The sequence below is a fragment of the Sebastes fasciatus genome, chromosome 15 (genome assembly GCF_043250625.1).
Source record: "Sebastes fasciatus isolate fSebFas1 chromosome 15, fSebFas1.pri, whole genome shotgun sequence".
In the NCBI taxonomy this organism is placed as follows: domain Eukaryota; kingdom Metazoa; phylum Chordata; class Actinopteri; order Perciformes; family Sebastidae; genus Sebastes; species Sebastes fasciatus.
This window is the reverse complement of record NC_133809.1, coordinates 28,084,855-28,100,058: the sequence shown is the minus strand read 5'-3', so window position 1 is coordinate 28,100,058 and position 15,204 is coordinate 28,084,855. Positions and strand designations below refer to the sequence as shown.

General features: G+C 41.0%; 1 protein-coding gene across 10 annotated transcripts in view; it reads left to right on the top strand.

Annotated features, from left to right (window-relative positions):
- Positions 1-15,204, top strand: part of nrxn3a (neurexin 3a) — a 188,885-nt gene that overhangs the window by 81,109 nt on the left and 92,572 nt on the right. For all 10 annotated transcript variants that reach the window (XR_012597206.1, XR_012597205.1, XM_074659992.1 and 7 more), the window contains exons 6-7: positions 2,845-3,146; positions 8,000-8,161. Coding sequence is in view for 8 of the 10 variants with exons in the window: in XM_074659992.1 (XP_074516093.1) it covers positions 2,845-3,146; positions 8,000-8,161 (464 nt within the window). In the remaining 2 variants the exon portion in view is untranslated. The remainder of the gene's footprint in view (positions 1-2,844; positions 3,147-7,999; positions 8,162-15,204) is intronic.

Here is a 15,204-nt window from a genome sequence, read left to right as displayed (position 1 = left end):
GTAATTAATAATTGATCACTGTCCTATCATTGGAGGTGTTTTTGGAAGTGAGGCCAGCTGCAATGTCAGATTGTCATGGCGACAGTGAGATAAGATGTCAGGGTGTTGTTAGAAGGAATGTGGAAGCTCTCCCCCGGGGAGCTTTTCTGAGATACGTTACGCTTCTGATTGAAATCTAAAATTTCTATACTGCTGATTAACCAAGGGCAAACCAATTGGATTTAGATTTAGATCACCGCAGGACACTCGTCTGTCACTTTGACCCATCATGTCATGTCTATTTGCTCATTTGCAATGGGAGTAATAATAAAAAGGCAGGGCTGGTGAGAGCATGAGGTTGACTCTAAGTGAGATAATTATGAATTAATTTTCCTATTTTACTTTACAGAAGAACGCATTAAAGCATATCTTCTCCCTCATCACGTTAGACTGGTTTATGTTGTGTTGGATGATGAGTCTTCTCCCCCCCCAAGCTCTTTGTGTTGTGGGCGTGGGGCTTTGTTGCACTCATGCAGATCCTCTTGGTGTCTTGGTGGCTGATGGATTGTGTGCTCTGCTGTGGCTGAGCCCACAGTCTTAAACGACAGTGAGTTAATTGAAGATGATCTCACAGATAACGACTCCTGACTGGTCCATTTTTCTGCGTTATCCCTTTTTCCTCTCTTTCTTTCAGCACTTCCCCGTTCCTCTCCTGTATTTCTCTTTTATCAAGATCACAAATACAGTCAGTACACCCTATCCTGGCTTCCCTCTTCGCTTCTTCTCTCTGTCATCACGCAAGCATAACCGCTGTGTCACACGCTGGCTATTTGACAGGAAATGGCAAATTCACTGGCAAGATTAGGCCTTCTGATGTTGTTAGATGATAGCTATCTGCGAGCTCCCTTTTACTTTGTTTATTGCCTGCATTCCTCTCTGGACAGGGTGGCTCTGTTTATTTGTCAGAATTCTTATATTATATTACTTGATTCATGCTTATTTTTTATTCGATTAAATTGTATTTATAGCGCATAATCATAACAGAAGGCGGCACTTTTCAACATTTTCTCTCCATCTCTCTAATAGTTTAGCCTTCTGCATGAGTGCAGTTATGATGGTTAGCAGAAGGCTAAACTATTAGCACATTTTCTCTCCATCCCTCTAATAATCTTAAACTTAAACTTTATTAAATTTGTCACATACAAAGAGGTACATACATGAAATGTGACCTCTGCATTTAACCCATCTTAAGCATTTAGGAGCAGTGGGCTTCTGTTAAGAACCCGTGGAGCAACTTGGGGTTCAGTGTCTCATTCAACACTACGACCGCCAACCATGTGGTTAATGGACGACCACTCACTGAGCCCCGAAATAATAATTATAATAATAATAATAATAATAAAGAGTTTTTGTATGTTTTCAGGGTAATAACTATAATGGTCTTATTTAACCTCATGAACCTGTTGTTTTTTCTTTTAAAAGGGACATATCATACTTATTTCTTATCCTGTCTTTTTGAATAAGTCTGTATTCACTCTGTCTGAAACGCTCCGTTTTAGCGCCTGTCTCTTTAAGACCTCCTCCTGAAAAAGCCCAGTGTGCTCTGATTGGCTAGTGAGAAAAATATGGTGAACCTGTCCCAGTTTTCACCACAATTAAAATAATAATATTATACTTACACAGACGTTTATCATGTTCCCGTCATTAATTAATTTGTGCGCACGTGATAAGTATATAAGAGAGCCAGCACAGTCCACCTGTTCCCGTCAGTCTTTCACCCGGTGTCTCCATCCTGACCAAAATGTTGTCTGAGCTCCACAATTATAATTATAATAGCCTGAGACAAAACAAGTTGAAGAATAATGTACGTAGTCCCAGACAACAATACGTTTCCTCTGAGGGAAACTCTCTACGGGACTCCCAAACTGTCAGTGTGTCATGATGGGGATAGTCCTGTGATTAAAGGGGGTCATGATGTCACAGCCTCTAATGCACCCCCCTATAATAATACCTTCTTTCTGATCCCAGTCCGTGCTCAAATGCGGCACGGGTGCACCAAGTTAGCCATCCTAATGAAAACGCCTATGGTGCGGGCATATTAGTGTTCACACGTGAACGCGCACGTGCATGAACGTGCGGTACACTTAAGTGTCCCGGTCTGGGGGTTTGAAAATATGGTCACCCTATGTTATGGTGACAAAATACAGTATGAACTTTTATAAACATGTGAATTTGAGTTTACATGCAAGGCTGGGATATGCGATGGAGCTAGCTATGTGTATGCTAGTGATTAACATAAAAGATTGACAGGCTAATTGAAAGAGTAACAGCTGCTCTTCACTACTCTTCTCTCCATAGTCTGAAGAGTCGTGAGATGTTGGAGATGTTGGTTATATAGGAGGAGGCAGGGAAGGGAGGGGGTGTTGGTTGATGACCAAAGCTACCTCCACATATGTTGTCTACCTCCAGATCAGCTAATAGCAGAATTCAAATGCCGGATTTCAACCAGTAGAGAGGGCTGTCGTTATGCATATTTACAACACAATATGTGTAATAGAATTCTTTGCACTAAAGTGTCCAGATTTGGACCTGCATCATTAAGACTTACAGTTCATTGGTTTTCAGCTGAAAAAAGAATTTGCGCCTTGCGCCTTGACCAAAATAACTGAAGAAGAGCTCTGGTTCCTGCATGATAATGAGGAAAATATTCAAATCCAAAGTGCTATGTTTTTGTTGCTGTAGCCTACTGTTCATTGAATGTACATATTGTAGATGTCTTGGGCCTACTTTGAATATGCCATGCTGTCTGATGACTGAAATTATACTGTTCCCAACACCTTTCCTCTTTTTTTCTTCTCACCACAGCAAGGGAAGAGAACGTGGCCACTTTCCGTGGCTCAGAGTACTTCTGCTACGACCTCTCCCAGAACCCCATCCAGAGCAGCAGTGATGAAATCACGCTCTCCTTCAAGACGTGGCAGCGCAACGGCCTTATCCTCCACACCGGCAAGTCAGCCGACTACGTCAACCTGGCGCTGAAGGACGGCGCCGTCTCCCTCGTCATCAACCTGGGCTCCGGAGCCTTTGAGGCCATCGTGGAGCCGGTCAACGGGAAGTTCAACGACAACTCGTGGCATGATGTCAAAGTGACCCGTAACCTCCGGCAGGTAAGGTACAGGGATGGATGTGCTAAGCTTTCTTAAATCTTATCTTAATGAATGGTATTGATGATGTATAGCAGCTGAGTTGGTCAGTGGCACAAATCTGTGTGTCAAAGTTTGGGACTCCCTAAAAATTTGGTATTTCACGTCCTGCGTCACAGCGTTGTGTAACAGAGTGTTGTGCTCCCTAATGCACATTCTCATCCGCTTGCATTGGGTCGTCTCATCACTTTTTTGCTAAACTATAATCTAAAAAGTTGTTTATAAACCTAATCTTAGCTTTAACCCTTAGGATTAAACCTACAGGAGACCTCACGCCTAATTGTAACTTCAAACAGAGATGATTGTTTTAGGGAGTGCGGACACAGGGAGGTGATGACAGCGTGAGTATCACGAAAACCGCAACACAGGTGAGAAGGAAATCAACAAAACTATAACGTCAGGACTACATTTTTTACGCGCGACGGATTATCATCACAGTGGAGGATTTATAGGACATTCATCGACCACTACTACTCCCAACAGGACAACATGGACTCTAACCGCAGCAGCTCATTCACCAACCCCGCCTAAGGAAAGAAACAAGACTCACAGAGGGCTTATCAACAGAGATCATGGTTAGTCTTCTGTCCAGAATCGACAAAAAACTTAGTATTCTGGTTTCACTTCAAGAGGATATAAAAGAGCTCAAGTCAAGTCTGGAATTCACCCACAATCACATCATAAACAACACACTACAGTCATCTGTAAAAATATTAACCCATCAAATTGAAACCGTCACCAGAGAGAACGAAGTAATGAAAGAAACTATATTGGACCTGCAAACTCGAAGCATGTGTAACAACCTCATCTTCTTCGGCATTCCCCAAATTACAACCCCGAGACGAAGATGAAAGACTTCATGAAAACTCAACTTACACTCCCACCGAACGCAGCAAACAACGTAACCTTCCATCGAGTACACCGCATCGGCACACCGTCAACCGGAGGACCCAGACCAATCATCGCAAAGCTTGAACATTTTCAACAGAAAGAACTGATCAAAAGCACAGGGAAAGGAAAGGAAGGGAAACAGGGTCTAATTTCGGTCCGAACCACCAATTTCCGTGTGAAATAAATGAATGCCGCAAAGTACTGTTCCTGATCCTGTACCCGATCCTGAAGGACAGCAGGATAATCAACGAACGAGCGTACCTGGTGGTGGACAAACTTTACATTGATGGCCAAAAAAACAAAGTTAATTCCGTGGCTCTTTTATACATACCATATACATCATAATGATAAACATATCGCACCTGTAAACCTCTCATTGGCTCCACACATTTCTTTCTGATTTGTCCTTGTTTTGATTGATTCTTTTCCCTCTCATTTTCTCTACTCACTCAACGTCTTATTGGCTCATTGCAAACATACACACATTCGCGTACATGCACACGCTCAGACTGTCTATATTGTCAATTGTCAAGTATGCACACACACACACAGAGCTCAAACTCTTAAAGGGATAGTTTGGGTGTTTGAAGCAGGGTTGTATGGGGTACTTATCCATAGTAAGGGGAATTACTTACAGTAGATAAGAGGACGGTCCCCAGCTTGGATAAACAGACAGGGGTAACAGAGCAAAACAATACAGTGCTGTGGACAGGGGTGGCAGAAAAACGTATTTTAACACCTAAAAGAAAGGTTCACCTAAGAAAATCAATATAGTAACAAGGCAAAAGTGAGCATGGGTCAAAGATGGCCAAATGGCCAAAGATTTTGCCCTTTTGGAACTAATGGAATTAGTCTATTGAGCACAATCTCGGAGTTCTGCTCCGGAAACGAAATTGAAGTCGAAAAAAATTACAGTTTTTGGCCAAAATTTCAAATATTTTGGGCATCCTGGTCTTCTACCCCCAAAAGGCACAACTACAAGAAGTTCCTAAGTTAAATAGTTTCCAAGTTCTTCTCCGGAAACGAAAATCTGACACGCGAACGGACGAAAGGACTGACAGACGGAAGGACGGACATGCGGAGCGCCATATACCCCCGACTACGTTGTCGCGGGGGTATAATTAATAGTTTAAGTGTACGCTATATTTAGAATATTTTCAGCTCTTTATCTCGCCGTCAGACAGCCCTTTCCTTCTCCTTTCTGTCGGGGAACTGAACTGAAAGAGAAAATTATCTATATTCTCTCCGAAGCCAGCAGGCTCAGAAGACAAAAACAGTATAGATACGTTTCACTTTCAGTTCACCGTCCGAAATATAATTTAAATATAGCGCACACTTCAACAAATATAAATTTTTTTTTTAGGTGAGCCTTTCTTTTAGGTGGCTGAAATTCGTTATTTTGCCATCACTGTCCACAACACTGTATTGCTTTGCTTGGTCAGCTTTTGTTGGTACTCCTGTCTGTTTCTCGATGCTGGAGGCACGGCGACCATCATCTACTGTAAGTAATACAACTACTATGGATAAGTACCTCATATAACCCCACTTCAAAACACCCGGAAGGTTACTCCTTCAACGCAAAACCATTTGCGTCATGTGCAGCATAAAATCAGATTGCAGTCGCAATTATTTTTGAATGACTTCTTATTGTGCTAGATTTTTTTAAAGCCTGAAAACAGAGCCATGAGGAGGTGCAGAAGTCTAGTTTTCTCTCAGAACACTTGAATTACAATATGCTGAAAGGTTATTATGGAATTTTTGCCCAATGATGCCAAAAACATTCTGCCTACTGCAGGTTTAAGGAATGAAGTGAAACATTGTTTTACTGACATATGTACTAACTCCATCACATTTCATCATTTGGTTTTCATTTGATTTCCTGTATTAACAAACCCATTGTTCAATTGTTTAAATTTGTTTCTTACCCATCCCACTTTTCTGCAAAGCAAAGAGGCATTGGACTGGCAATGGCAAACACACTTCATTTTATGGTAGATATCATTGTTATTGTCATTTTTTGGTTTGCTGTGTACTTCTGCTTTACTTTTTTTGTCCTTCTATCATTCACCTGGTTCATCCACTCAAGTTGTTTTTCTGCTTTCCTTTTTCATTTCTTCCTCTTCTTTAGTCACACATAACTTTTGCTTCTCTATGGTTTTACTAAATTTGCTTCATTCCAGATTTTCCTGATTTTGGTGATGATATTATGGAAACTACCAGAAGCGCATTACAACCAAAAAAGAGAGAGACACAAAATCCACACTGGAACTCTGCACTATATGTGCTACATACACTCACTACACTATACAGTATCTGCATGGCCTGACATGGACGGAAGCCTACTCACACCAGACACTCATTTTCATTCACACTCCTGAACAGGTGGAAATTCAAGGCAACCCACATGGCAGTAGAACACTGGATAGCTACCAATTCAACTGGAAATACTTGGGCTTGAAATACTTTTTTCTGTGTACTTTCATTGCATGTAACTTTTAAAATGACCTGGACCTAAAACTTCTTTTACTGCACCATTTGGTATATTTGTCCTTCTTTCTCTTCACTATCGCCACAGCCCCAGCCGACTGCTGCGACACTGTACAGTAAAATAAATTCAAATTGTACATGGTCATAGTCCGGGTCATTTTGAAGATGATTCCATTGAAAATTTCAGTAAACTTCGGATGGAAAGCATTTACTAAGCAAAACCATTATTTTTTTTACTAAACCTAACAAAGTAATTGTGTTGCTTTCTTGTTTTGTTTTGGTGTAATGTACAACGTTAACCTCGTGTTTAAAACTGCGACCGTAATCCGGGAGAAAATACGTTTTGTGTCGTTTAGTTGTATTGGAACGTAATTTAGTAGGAGACAGGGTTGGCTACTCACTGTGTCACTGTGGCCATTCTGTGTGTCCTGCATGTTTGCATTCCATTTTGTGTGGTGTGACACTAACTCCTCCCTCCTCTCCGTTGGTTTGTCAGTGTTTTTTGTCTGCTCCTGCATGTTACTTCTATTATGTTAATTAGTTTAATTTCTCCCTCACATATTCAGACACAAAAGGAGATCAAATAAAAAACAGTAAACACCACATGGTTTGTGCATTATTAGTGCTACATGAAAATGCAAATAAATACCTGTTTGTCCATCCCGTTCTCATTCCCAGGGCGTCAAATACAGACGCTTTGTCTCGGCCGTCGGCATTTGATACCACACAAGGCACCCCTTTAGCGGTGGTATGCGGTGTCCATTATTTACAACGTAAAGCCATCTGTGGTAACAGTAAACGCTCAGAGAGTGGTGCTGTGGTGACGTAGTTTAAAGAGTGAAAGACACACCGGTGGAGGGAGGGGTCCAACAAACACAAGGCTTTCATCCAGGAGACCTCTCTTCATGTTCCGTGTGTTAAGTTTCACGTTACAATCAGCTGATTGGTCGTGTCCCACCTTCACAACGTCCAGTCACATTTTCACTGTACAAACGTAATGATTTGAAGTCCAACCATGTTGGAGTTTTTTTTTCGTAAACCTTACTATAGTGGTTTAGTTGCCTAAAACTAAGCAAGTGTTTTTGTTTAATTCACAACATTGAGCTGAAAAGGGACGGCGAGGGGTCCGACAAAGCGTCCGTATGTGACGTGTTAGGATGAGAAAGTGTTGTTTTGTCAGTGTCTGGAGCTAAATTCACCTAATTTACATCTTTGTTTTGACATTTTATTAACCCTATCAATAGTTTCAACTCCCACAAATAGCATCTACTAACTCAAAATAAAGAAAATGATGGGCTGTCAGATTTTCTTTATATCTGTCCAGTCTGATCGATAACACATCACCAGGTCTGAGATTAGACCTGAGTGAGTTCTGAAACACTAGGTCACCTTCTATCCTTATTATATTTCCACACTCACTGCTCATTCCTCACTGTCAGGTGACTATATCGGTGGATGGGATTCTGACCACCACTGGCTACACCCAGGAAGACTACACCATGTTGGGCTCTGATGACTTCTTCTACGTGGGTGGAAGCCCCAGCACCGCTGACCTGCCTGGATCTCCAGTCAGCAACAACTTCATGGGCTGTCTCAAGGAGGTAAAGTTCCCCATTATTAATTTACTGCTTGTTGGATTACTTCCTATACAGCTCATGTCTATTTGTCCATGCCATCTCTGAGAGAAAAAATAATATCTGTCTGTTTAGCTGCTAGATGTTCCACTAATTAGATCTCCCGTTTGGTACTGGGCAGGTCGTGTACAGTGGGTTTATCAGAGCTTGTTTGCTGCACTGTCTGAAAATGGGATCGATGATAGCAGTGGCATTCAATCATAAAATAAATCTACATGCAATAAAACCAAAGCAGCGAGCCTGATGTCCCAGAAATACATGAAATGGCCACAACCTGTTAACAGCGCATTACATGGTGGAGACTCTAGGAACCTCAAGTAACCCTGCATTCTGGGAGTGCAGTGCTCTAGTCGGGTAATAGGGTACTATGAGCTCTTTTTTGTAAGTTTTGGATAGCGGAACGCTACATTACCCATGTTCCTTTAGCCACTGTTAGGCAGAAGTGGAGCATTCGACTACTGTACTACCATTCCTCTTCATATTGCCGTAGCTATGACAAGAACATACTGAATGTGCTCCTTAAAAGACAAGTGGTCATCAATTAAGAATGCTAGATATTTAAAAGTAGATACCAACTCAATTTGTTGACCATTTCTCATTACAATGTTCTCCGATAGTGCTGATCTTGCTGTTTTTGAAGTGGTAAAGAACAGGTTGCAGATGACAAAGCTGCTTTTGTACCCTATCAAAAGCATGTTGTAGATATTCAAAGGCCTTAGCAGAAGTGGGTGCAGAACAGTAGATGACAGTGTCATCAGTGTAGAAATGAAAGGCTGAGTTTGGAATATTCTGTCCAAGGTTATTTATGTATATAGTAAATAATAACAAGCCCAGAACTGAACCTTGAGGGACCCCCTTTTTTACTTGCAATACCTCCGAGGCAGAACCGTCAATCTGTACTGCCTGGGTTCTGCCTGTGAGATAATTTGCAAACCACCCAACTGCTTGACACATTTTGATGTGAGACTTGGTTGGTATATTTCACACCAGTACCTTCAGCTTATTGTTCTGTCACTCGCAGTGTAAAATTTCAGAGTGAGTTATTGCCAGTTGTTCAAGGTGTTTGTATTATCCACTGTATAATCAAATGCAGTCGGAAATTCCCGACACTTGCCATGATATTTCACAACTGCTTAGCACTTCCATACCAAAAGACAACTGTCTTTTCAACTGTTATCAGCACTTACACATCCACACGTTCCACAGTTACATGTTAACCCATATTTCATTATTTCATCTCTTAGTCTTATAATTATGCTTCTTTTGCTGTCAGCTCAGACACTCAAGCTGACATACAGTGCTTACATTACTTATTTACTTTCAGTACTTACATCTTCTTGTATCACCATTAAAACTTCAAATGACACTTCAACTGTTTTCAGTGGTTCCCCTTCAACAGATGCGCTCAGCACCTTTACTTCAACTAACGTCAGTTGAACTGCTTTCATCACTTACACCTCAACTGACTCATCAGCTCTTTGCAGTGACATTTGACCTCTTGCACTGCTTCAGCTTCAAATGACACTTCTTGAAGTGCATCAATTGTTCAACTATTCCCATGCAACATTTCAAAAGCAAAGAGGAAACACAATGTACCCTTCACTGAGCCCCTCCCTAGAACGGCCACTGTCCAATCCCACGATAGCAACTAGCAACCAGGTGAAGGAGGCCTGTCAAGCTTTCAGCGGGGTGTATGGAACCTGCAAGTCCGAGTTTAGAGCAAAGTGTTTTATTTGATCACTTTTCCGAGGCCAAAAAACCTCACTCGCAGCTGAATCCATGTAATCAACTAAAACTCCTTTGTTTGCTCCAAGGTAAGATGCTAATAACGTTAGCTAGCTCAGCGTGTTCACAAACAAAGACGTTTGAATATTTGCGGAGGTCTGCGCTCTCCGAGTGCCATTCTATATCCTGTATATGTTTGTCCTTCACTTGAGTTGTCAAGACGCAGGGTGTCTGTCGCTTGCATTGGGAACGATGGGCTTCTCCCTCTTTTAATGGCCTCTTCATACACAATACTCTGCTGACAAATTATACTGTGAATATAGTTCTCAGATGCAGGTTGTAGTCCTTCCTGTCTACCTCTCTCTGATATTTTAAAATGATTATTCCAAAAATCTGTCATTATTTCCAATATGTCTCATTGATATCGTTGAAAACACCATATAACATGCCAGGTGCGGAAGCTTGACAGGCCTAGCAACAGTAACCAAGGGAGTTGAGGGGCCTCGCGAAGGGTCAATTCAACTTCAGAAATAAATTTCAATTCATAATATTTGATGTTATTCATGTATTAGACCCCCACAATACACAATAAACCCCAGATGAAATGTATTATATGCTCACATAGGACAGAGAGGGAACTGGGGACCTAAAGGCTCAGGAAGTATTCACAGTTACTGATGTCATCTCAGCACACACACATTATCAAAGTGACTTTTAAGGGAGCTCATTGGTTCTGAGTTGCTTTGTTTATACCAATTTTAGGGTGTATGAGTTAATGCACGTGCACACACACGCACACACAAATATATTGTTCCCTCAAGCTGGTGATGTCATATCTTTGCACTTGACTGGAGCCAGTTGCTGCAGCACGTGGCAGCAGGGACTTGGCTTTCTCTGTCACTGGTCGACGGTGACACACACACACACACACACACACACACACACACACACACACACACACACACCCACACACACAGAGAGAGAGAGAGAGTACACAGCATCGTATGGTCGGCAGGGAGAGAGAGGAAGTGGCGCAGTAGCCATTTAATTCCCCTCTGGCCTACTTCCTGCTCTGTGCCATGCTGGGCAGGTTAGCGATCCCCTGTACCACCCGCCACTCACACACATGTATGCACGCACATCCTTGTCTTTGTTGCATTGTAGGACCACCAAACCAGACCATCCATTTTGGGAACCACCCCTTCTGAAGGTTGTACAGTATCCTGTAGTGTACATTAACAGAGAAATCACTTCAAATTATCAATCAGACAAAGTAGAGTTCCCTAACCAGACTAGAACCAATCTCTCCTGGGGACTTGCCAGGTAATAACTTACATGTGGGGTCAATATCTACACACTGTCTGTTTTTTCTCTCTTCCTGGGTACCACTTAACACAAAGTCAGGTCAAACTTACTTTGTGGAACCACATAACACATGGTGGTGAAGGTGAATGCTGTGGAACCATGATGCAGCACGGTATTTACTAGCTGGAGCTTGGATGTCATGTTATGCAATTGTACAACACAGTCATTTTCAATTCCAGAGCACCAACTAAGGTTTAATGCATATTTAGTTTACTTGATTATTATATTATTAGTCTCTTAACCTGCTGTGACACCTACACTGATGTACCCTCTACGTTCACAACCCTCCCTTTAGTCAGAAAGTAGTTCCCTTTCTCTGGTCTGAGCTTGTTTTCGGTTATTGCGGCACAAATGTAGTGAATTTGCAGGGGTGCGTTATTATTTTTCATATAGAGGATACTCTATATTTTGAGGTCAAATTGTGTCAATAATTAAAATTCAATAGCCATCAAAGTCAACAATTGTCTTGTCTTTGTGACTTAAAGCAATACAATCTAGTTCAGAGCTCTCCTATCAATCGATGATAATGATTACAATTTGCTCTATGAAACCAGGTAGTAAGTGCACATAAGTATCCCCATTTAAGGTCAGAATTATGAGAGGACAAACGTCTCTATAAGTAACAACATTGGAATGATAATATGACCTTTATTTATATGGGTAGTGACATTAAACCTCTTCTATAAAAGTATCATGGATGAAAAAGTTTCAGGCCAAAATGCTTCAGATTATCTACATCTGCTGTAACGGTAGTGGCTTTTTTTATTTCCTCATTTTTTTATGAGAGACTTAGGTCATTGGATGAATTTCAAAGCTCAAAGCTTTTATTATTATTATTTTGTTTCTTATTTGTTCCAGTAAGGTACCAAAAAAGAACAACACTTGGTTGGACACAAAGGTTAATTAAAGCTGGACTCTAGGAAACCTATGTCAAATTCTCACTTGTTTTTTCCCGGCACTTTATAGACTAAAAAATTAAATCAGTGCAATAATTGACCGATTAATCAATAACAAAAATAATTGTTAGTTACAGCCCTTGTGCTCGCAAAATCCTAACTGCTCTAAACTTTTGATAACTCCCTCTATGGGTTGACAGAACTGCCACAATGACACAAAGTACCACAGTACTACCTGCAGCGTTTCTTTATCCTCCAAATACAAAATAAGAATAGAGATGAGATGAGAGAAATACAAGTAAAAAATTATAACATATCACAGAGAGAAAGAATTTGAGGAGATTGAATACAAAATTAGAAACTGCAATAACATAATGAGAAATTTTGAGATGAGTGCAACAAGGTTGAAATGTGTTAAGATGAGATGAGATTACATGAGAAATGACAGTCATAAAATGAATTTTGGTGAGATAATATTAGGCAAGAGGGGTAAGAGGAAGAGATGAGGTGACATAAAGTGAGGTTAGGTTAGATAAAGTTTCGGACGAAAGGAGATAAAGTGAAATAACATGGCAGTAGATGATGGGAGATAACAGATGGGGAAATGAGTTGTGATAATGTGAGATAACATACAATAAGAGAAAAGAGATGAGATAAAAAGAGATGAGCCGAGAGGTCAAAGTAGAAACAGTGAGGGAAGATTACCTAAAAAGAGATCAGATCAAATAAGAATAAAGGATAAAAGAGAAGATGAGATATGGTGAGAGAAGACAAAATAAGTAAAATTAAAATAAATGTTGGTCAGCAGTAACATCATTCTTCTGATGAGCTCTCACTAAACTAAACCTGTTTCCTCCAAGGCCAGTCACCTCCTCCAGATTCGTATGTTATCTCTTCCCCAGCGTCGATGTCCCTCAGAGCAAAGAGACAGAGGTGTGGTTTGCCCTCTGCTATGACCTTCTTCATCTTACAGTTTGGGTGCTTGTGGTCATCATCGACCAGCCTTCCTAGACTGTCATCTTCTTGAGCTGTATCAACACTCCAAAAAGATTTGAATAACTTAATAGGCTTCATAAACTAAATCCTTAGTTGAATTTTTTAACAATTTACCACCAGTCCCTAAAAAGAGAACTTCAGGTGAGATCATCTTATCAGACAATAAAGTATTTTCTATTCTTCGCCATTCCAGTTTTCAGAGTTGATGTGGTGCACCTGAATGCACCATCAGTCCCTGACGTGGCCACACTTTTTAACCGTCCAAAGCGATGTGTTGAGATCACGAGATGAGTGCAACCCGCGACTGATCGCAGCTCTCTGAAGTGTAGATGGCGTGACCGAAGTTCAGTACTGCGATGGAGAGTTTTCAGAGACACCAGAACGTCTTGTTATCTCTCTGTGAGGGATTCCGAGGGAGATCTGCATCCATTCCTCTCCTTCCTACATCCTGTCAGTCTGCCTATGACATCATCAGTCTGTCAGCAAATGGGAAAAGAAGTTGCCCTTTTAGATGCCTGATTAAAACCTGTATTCTACATTTTTAAATAGATTTTTAAATTCTTTGCTTTATTACTATTTACTTGACTCTCGTGCTCCTCCGTATTATTAGTCCTTGCAATATTAAAAGTAAACTTAAACTTTACTTGTAATAACATACTTTGTGTTCTGATTAACAGAAAAATAAATTGTAGACAAAATAACCCCGTAAAACTGGTATTGGTAAACTGGTAAAACTGCTTTTAGGACACGGCGAGTTCTCTCCATCATTACTGTTGTTGTTGAATTATTCCTCGTTCAGCTTGACCTGATGTCACATTTCATTTTCAGTTAATGAAATTGACTTTGCATGACTCCCTTCATGTGGTGCATTCAGTGCGTGCGAGGCAGACAGACAGCCGCGGTAGTAGAAAAAAAGTAGTAAAAAATCAATTTTTGGGAGTTGTGAATCAATTCAGAATCTTAGAAGATAAGAATTGCAATTCTTACATAAATCATTTTCCCCCACCCCTTAAAAGCTTCTGAAACCGACTGCCTTTCATTTTCCACAGAACAAAACAGTAGACACACCGGCACAGGCATTAATTTGGTCACAAACACACCGTCTGAAAGATTGTCATCATACCTTCTCCCTCCTAACCACAGGCCCACCCGCCCACACATCTGCAGCACCCACCAGCTCTCCCTCTGTCTGCTGTCCAGCACCCTCTCATCCTCCACTCCCCGCCATTAGGGCTAATTTGCCTGCTGCCAATGCTCTTGTCCTCGCCATGCACAGAGCGGCATTACGGATAAATGTTTTGTTACCATGGCACCAGGTACTGGTCGCCATGGGTAGCCCCTGTGGCTGGCTGGCCCATGATTATTATGCCTTTCATAAGCCAGCAATTACAGAGAAAGCCTACATCTCAAAACCTACAAAATACATAATGGCCTACAATAACACATAATTGCTGTAATTGTCATTGTCATTACACCTCCATCAACCTCTCATATGGAGCCTTCTGGCAGCGCCTGTATTACTGTAGCCAACAAAGAAACACAAAGGATGAGCAAAACAGCACTGACTGCTCATCTCAGGTTCCTGCAGTAGTAACAGTACACTGTTACTGTAATTACATATTTTTTATAGCATTTGTGCCACTCATTAGTATTAATCGGTTTGATTTCTCTTCTTCTGAATACAAAAAATAAATGTTTCCTTACTTCTTCTATACAGATACATACAGTACATCTACATAGAGATACATTACTCAACAGTATACGTAGTTATAAGCAGTTAAATCTAGCTTCATTTTGACCACATGCAACTGTTAAAAGCTGCATACACAGTCATGAATAAGTCAAAAGAATCCAGCAATATAATATATTATAACCAGTGGTGGAATGTAATGAAGTACATTCACTCAAGGATCACACAAAGGTTGCATGCCTGGGAGGAAGGGGAGTAGGCGGTGCCATTAGTGATGAGCACGGGCTCTTTGATTAAGCTGAGGGTGGACTTGGAGCCGATGAGGAGGAGCTGAGTTT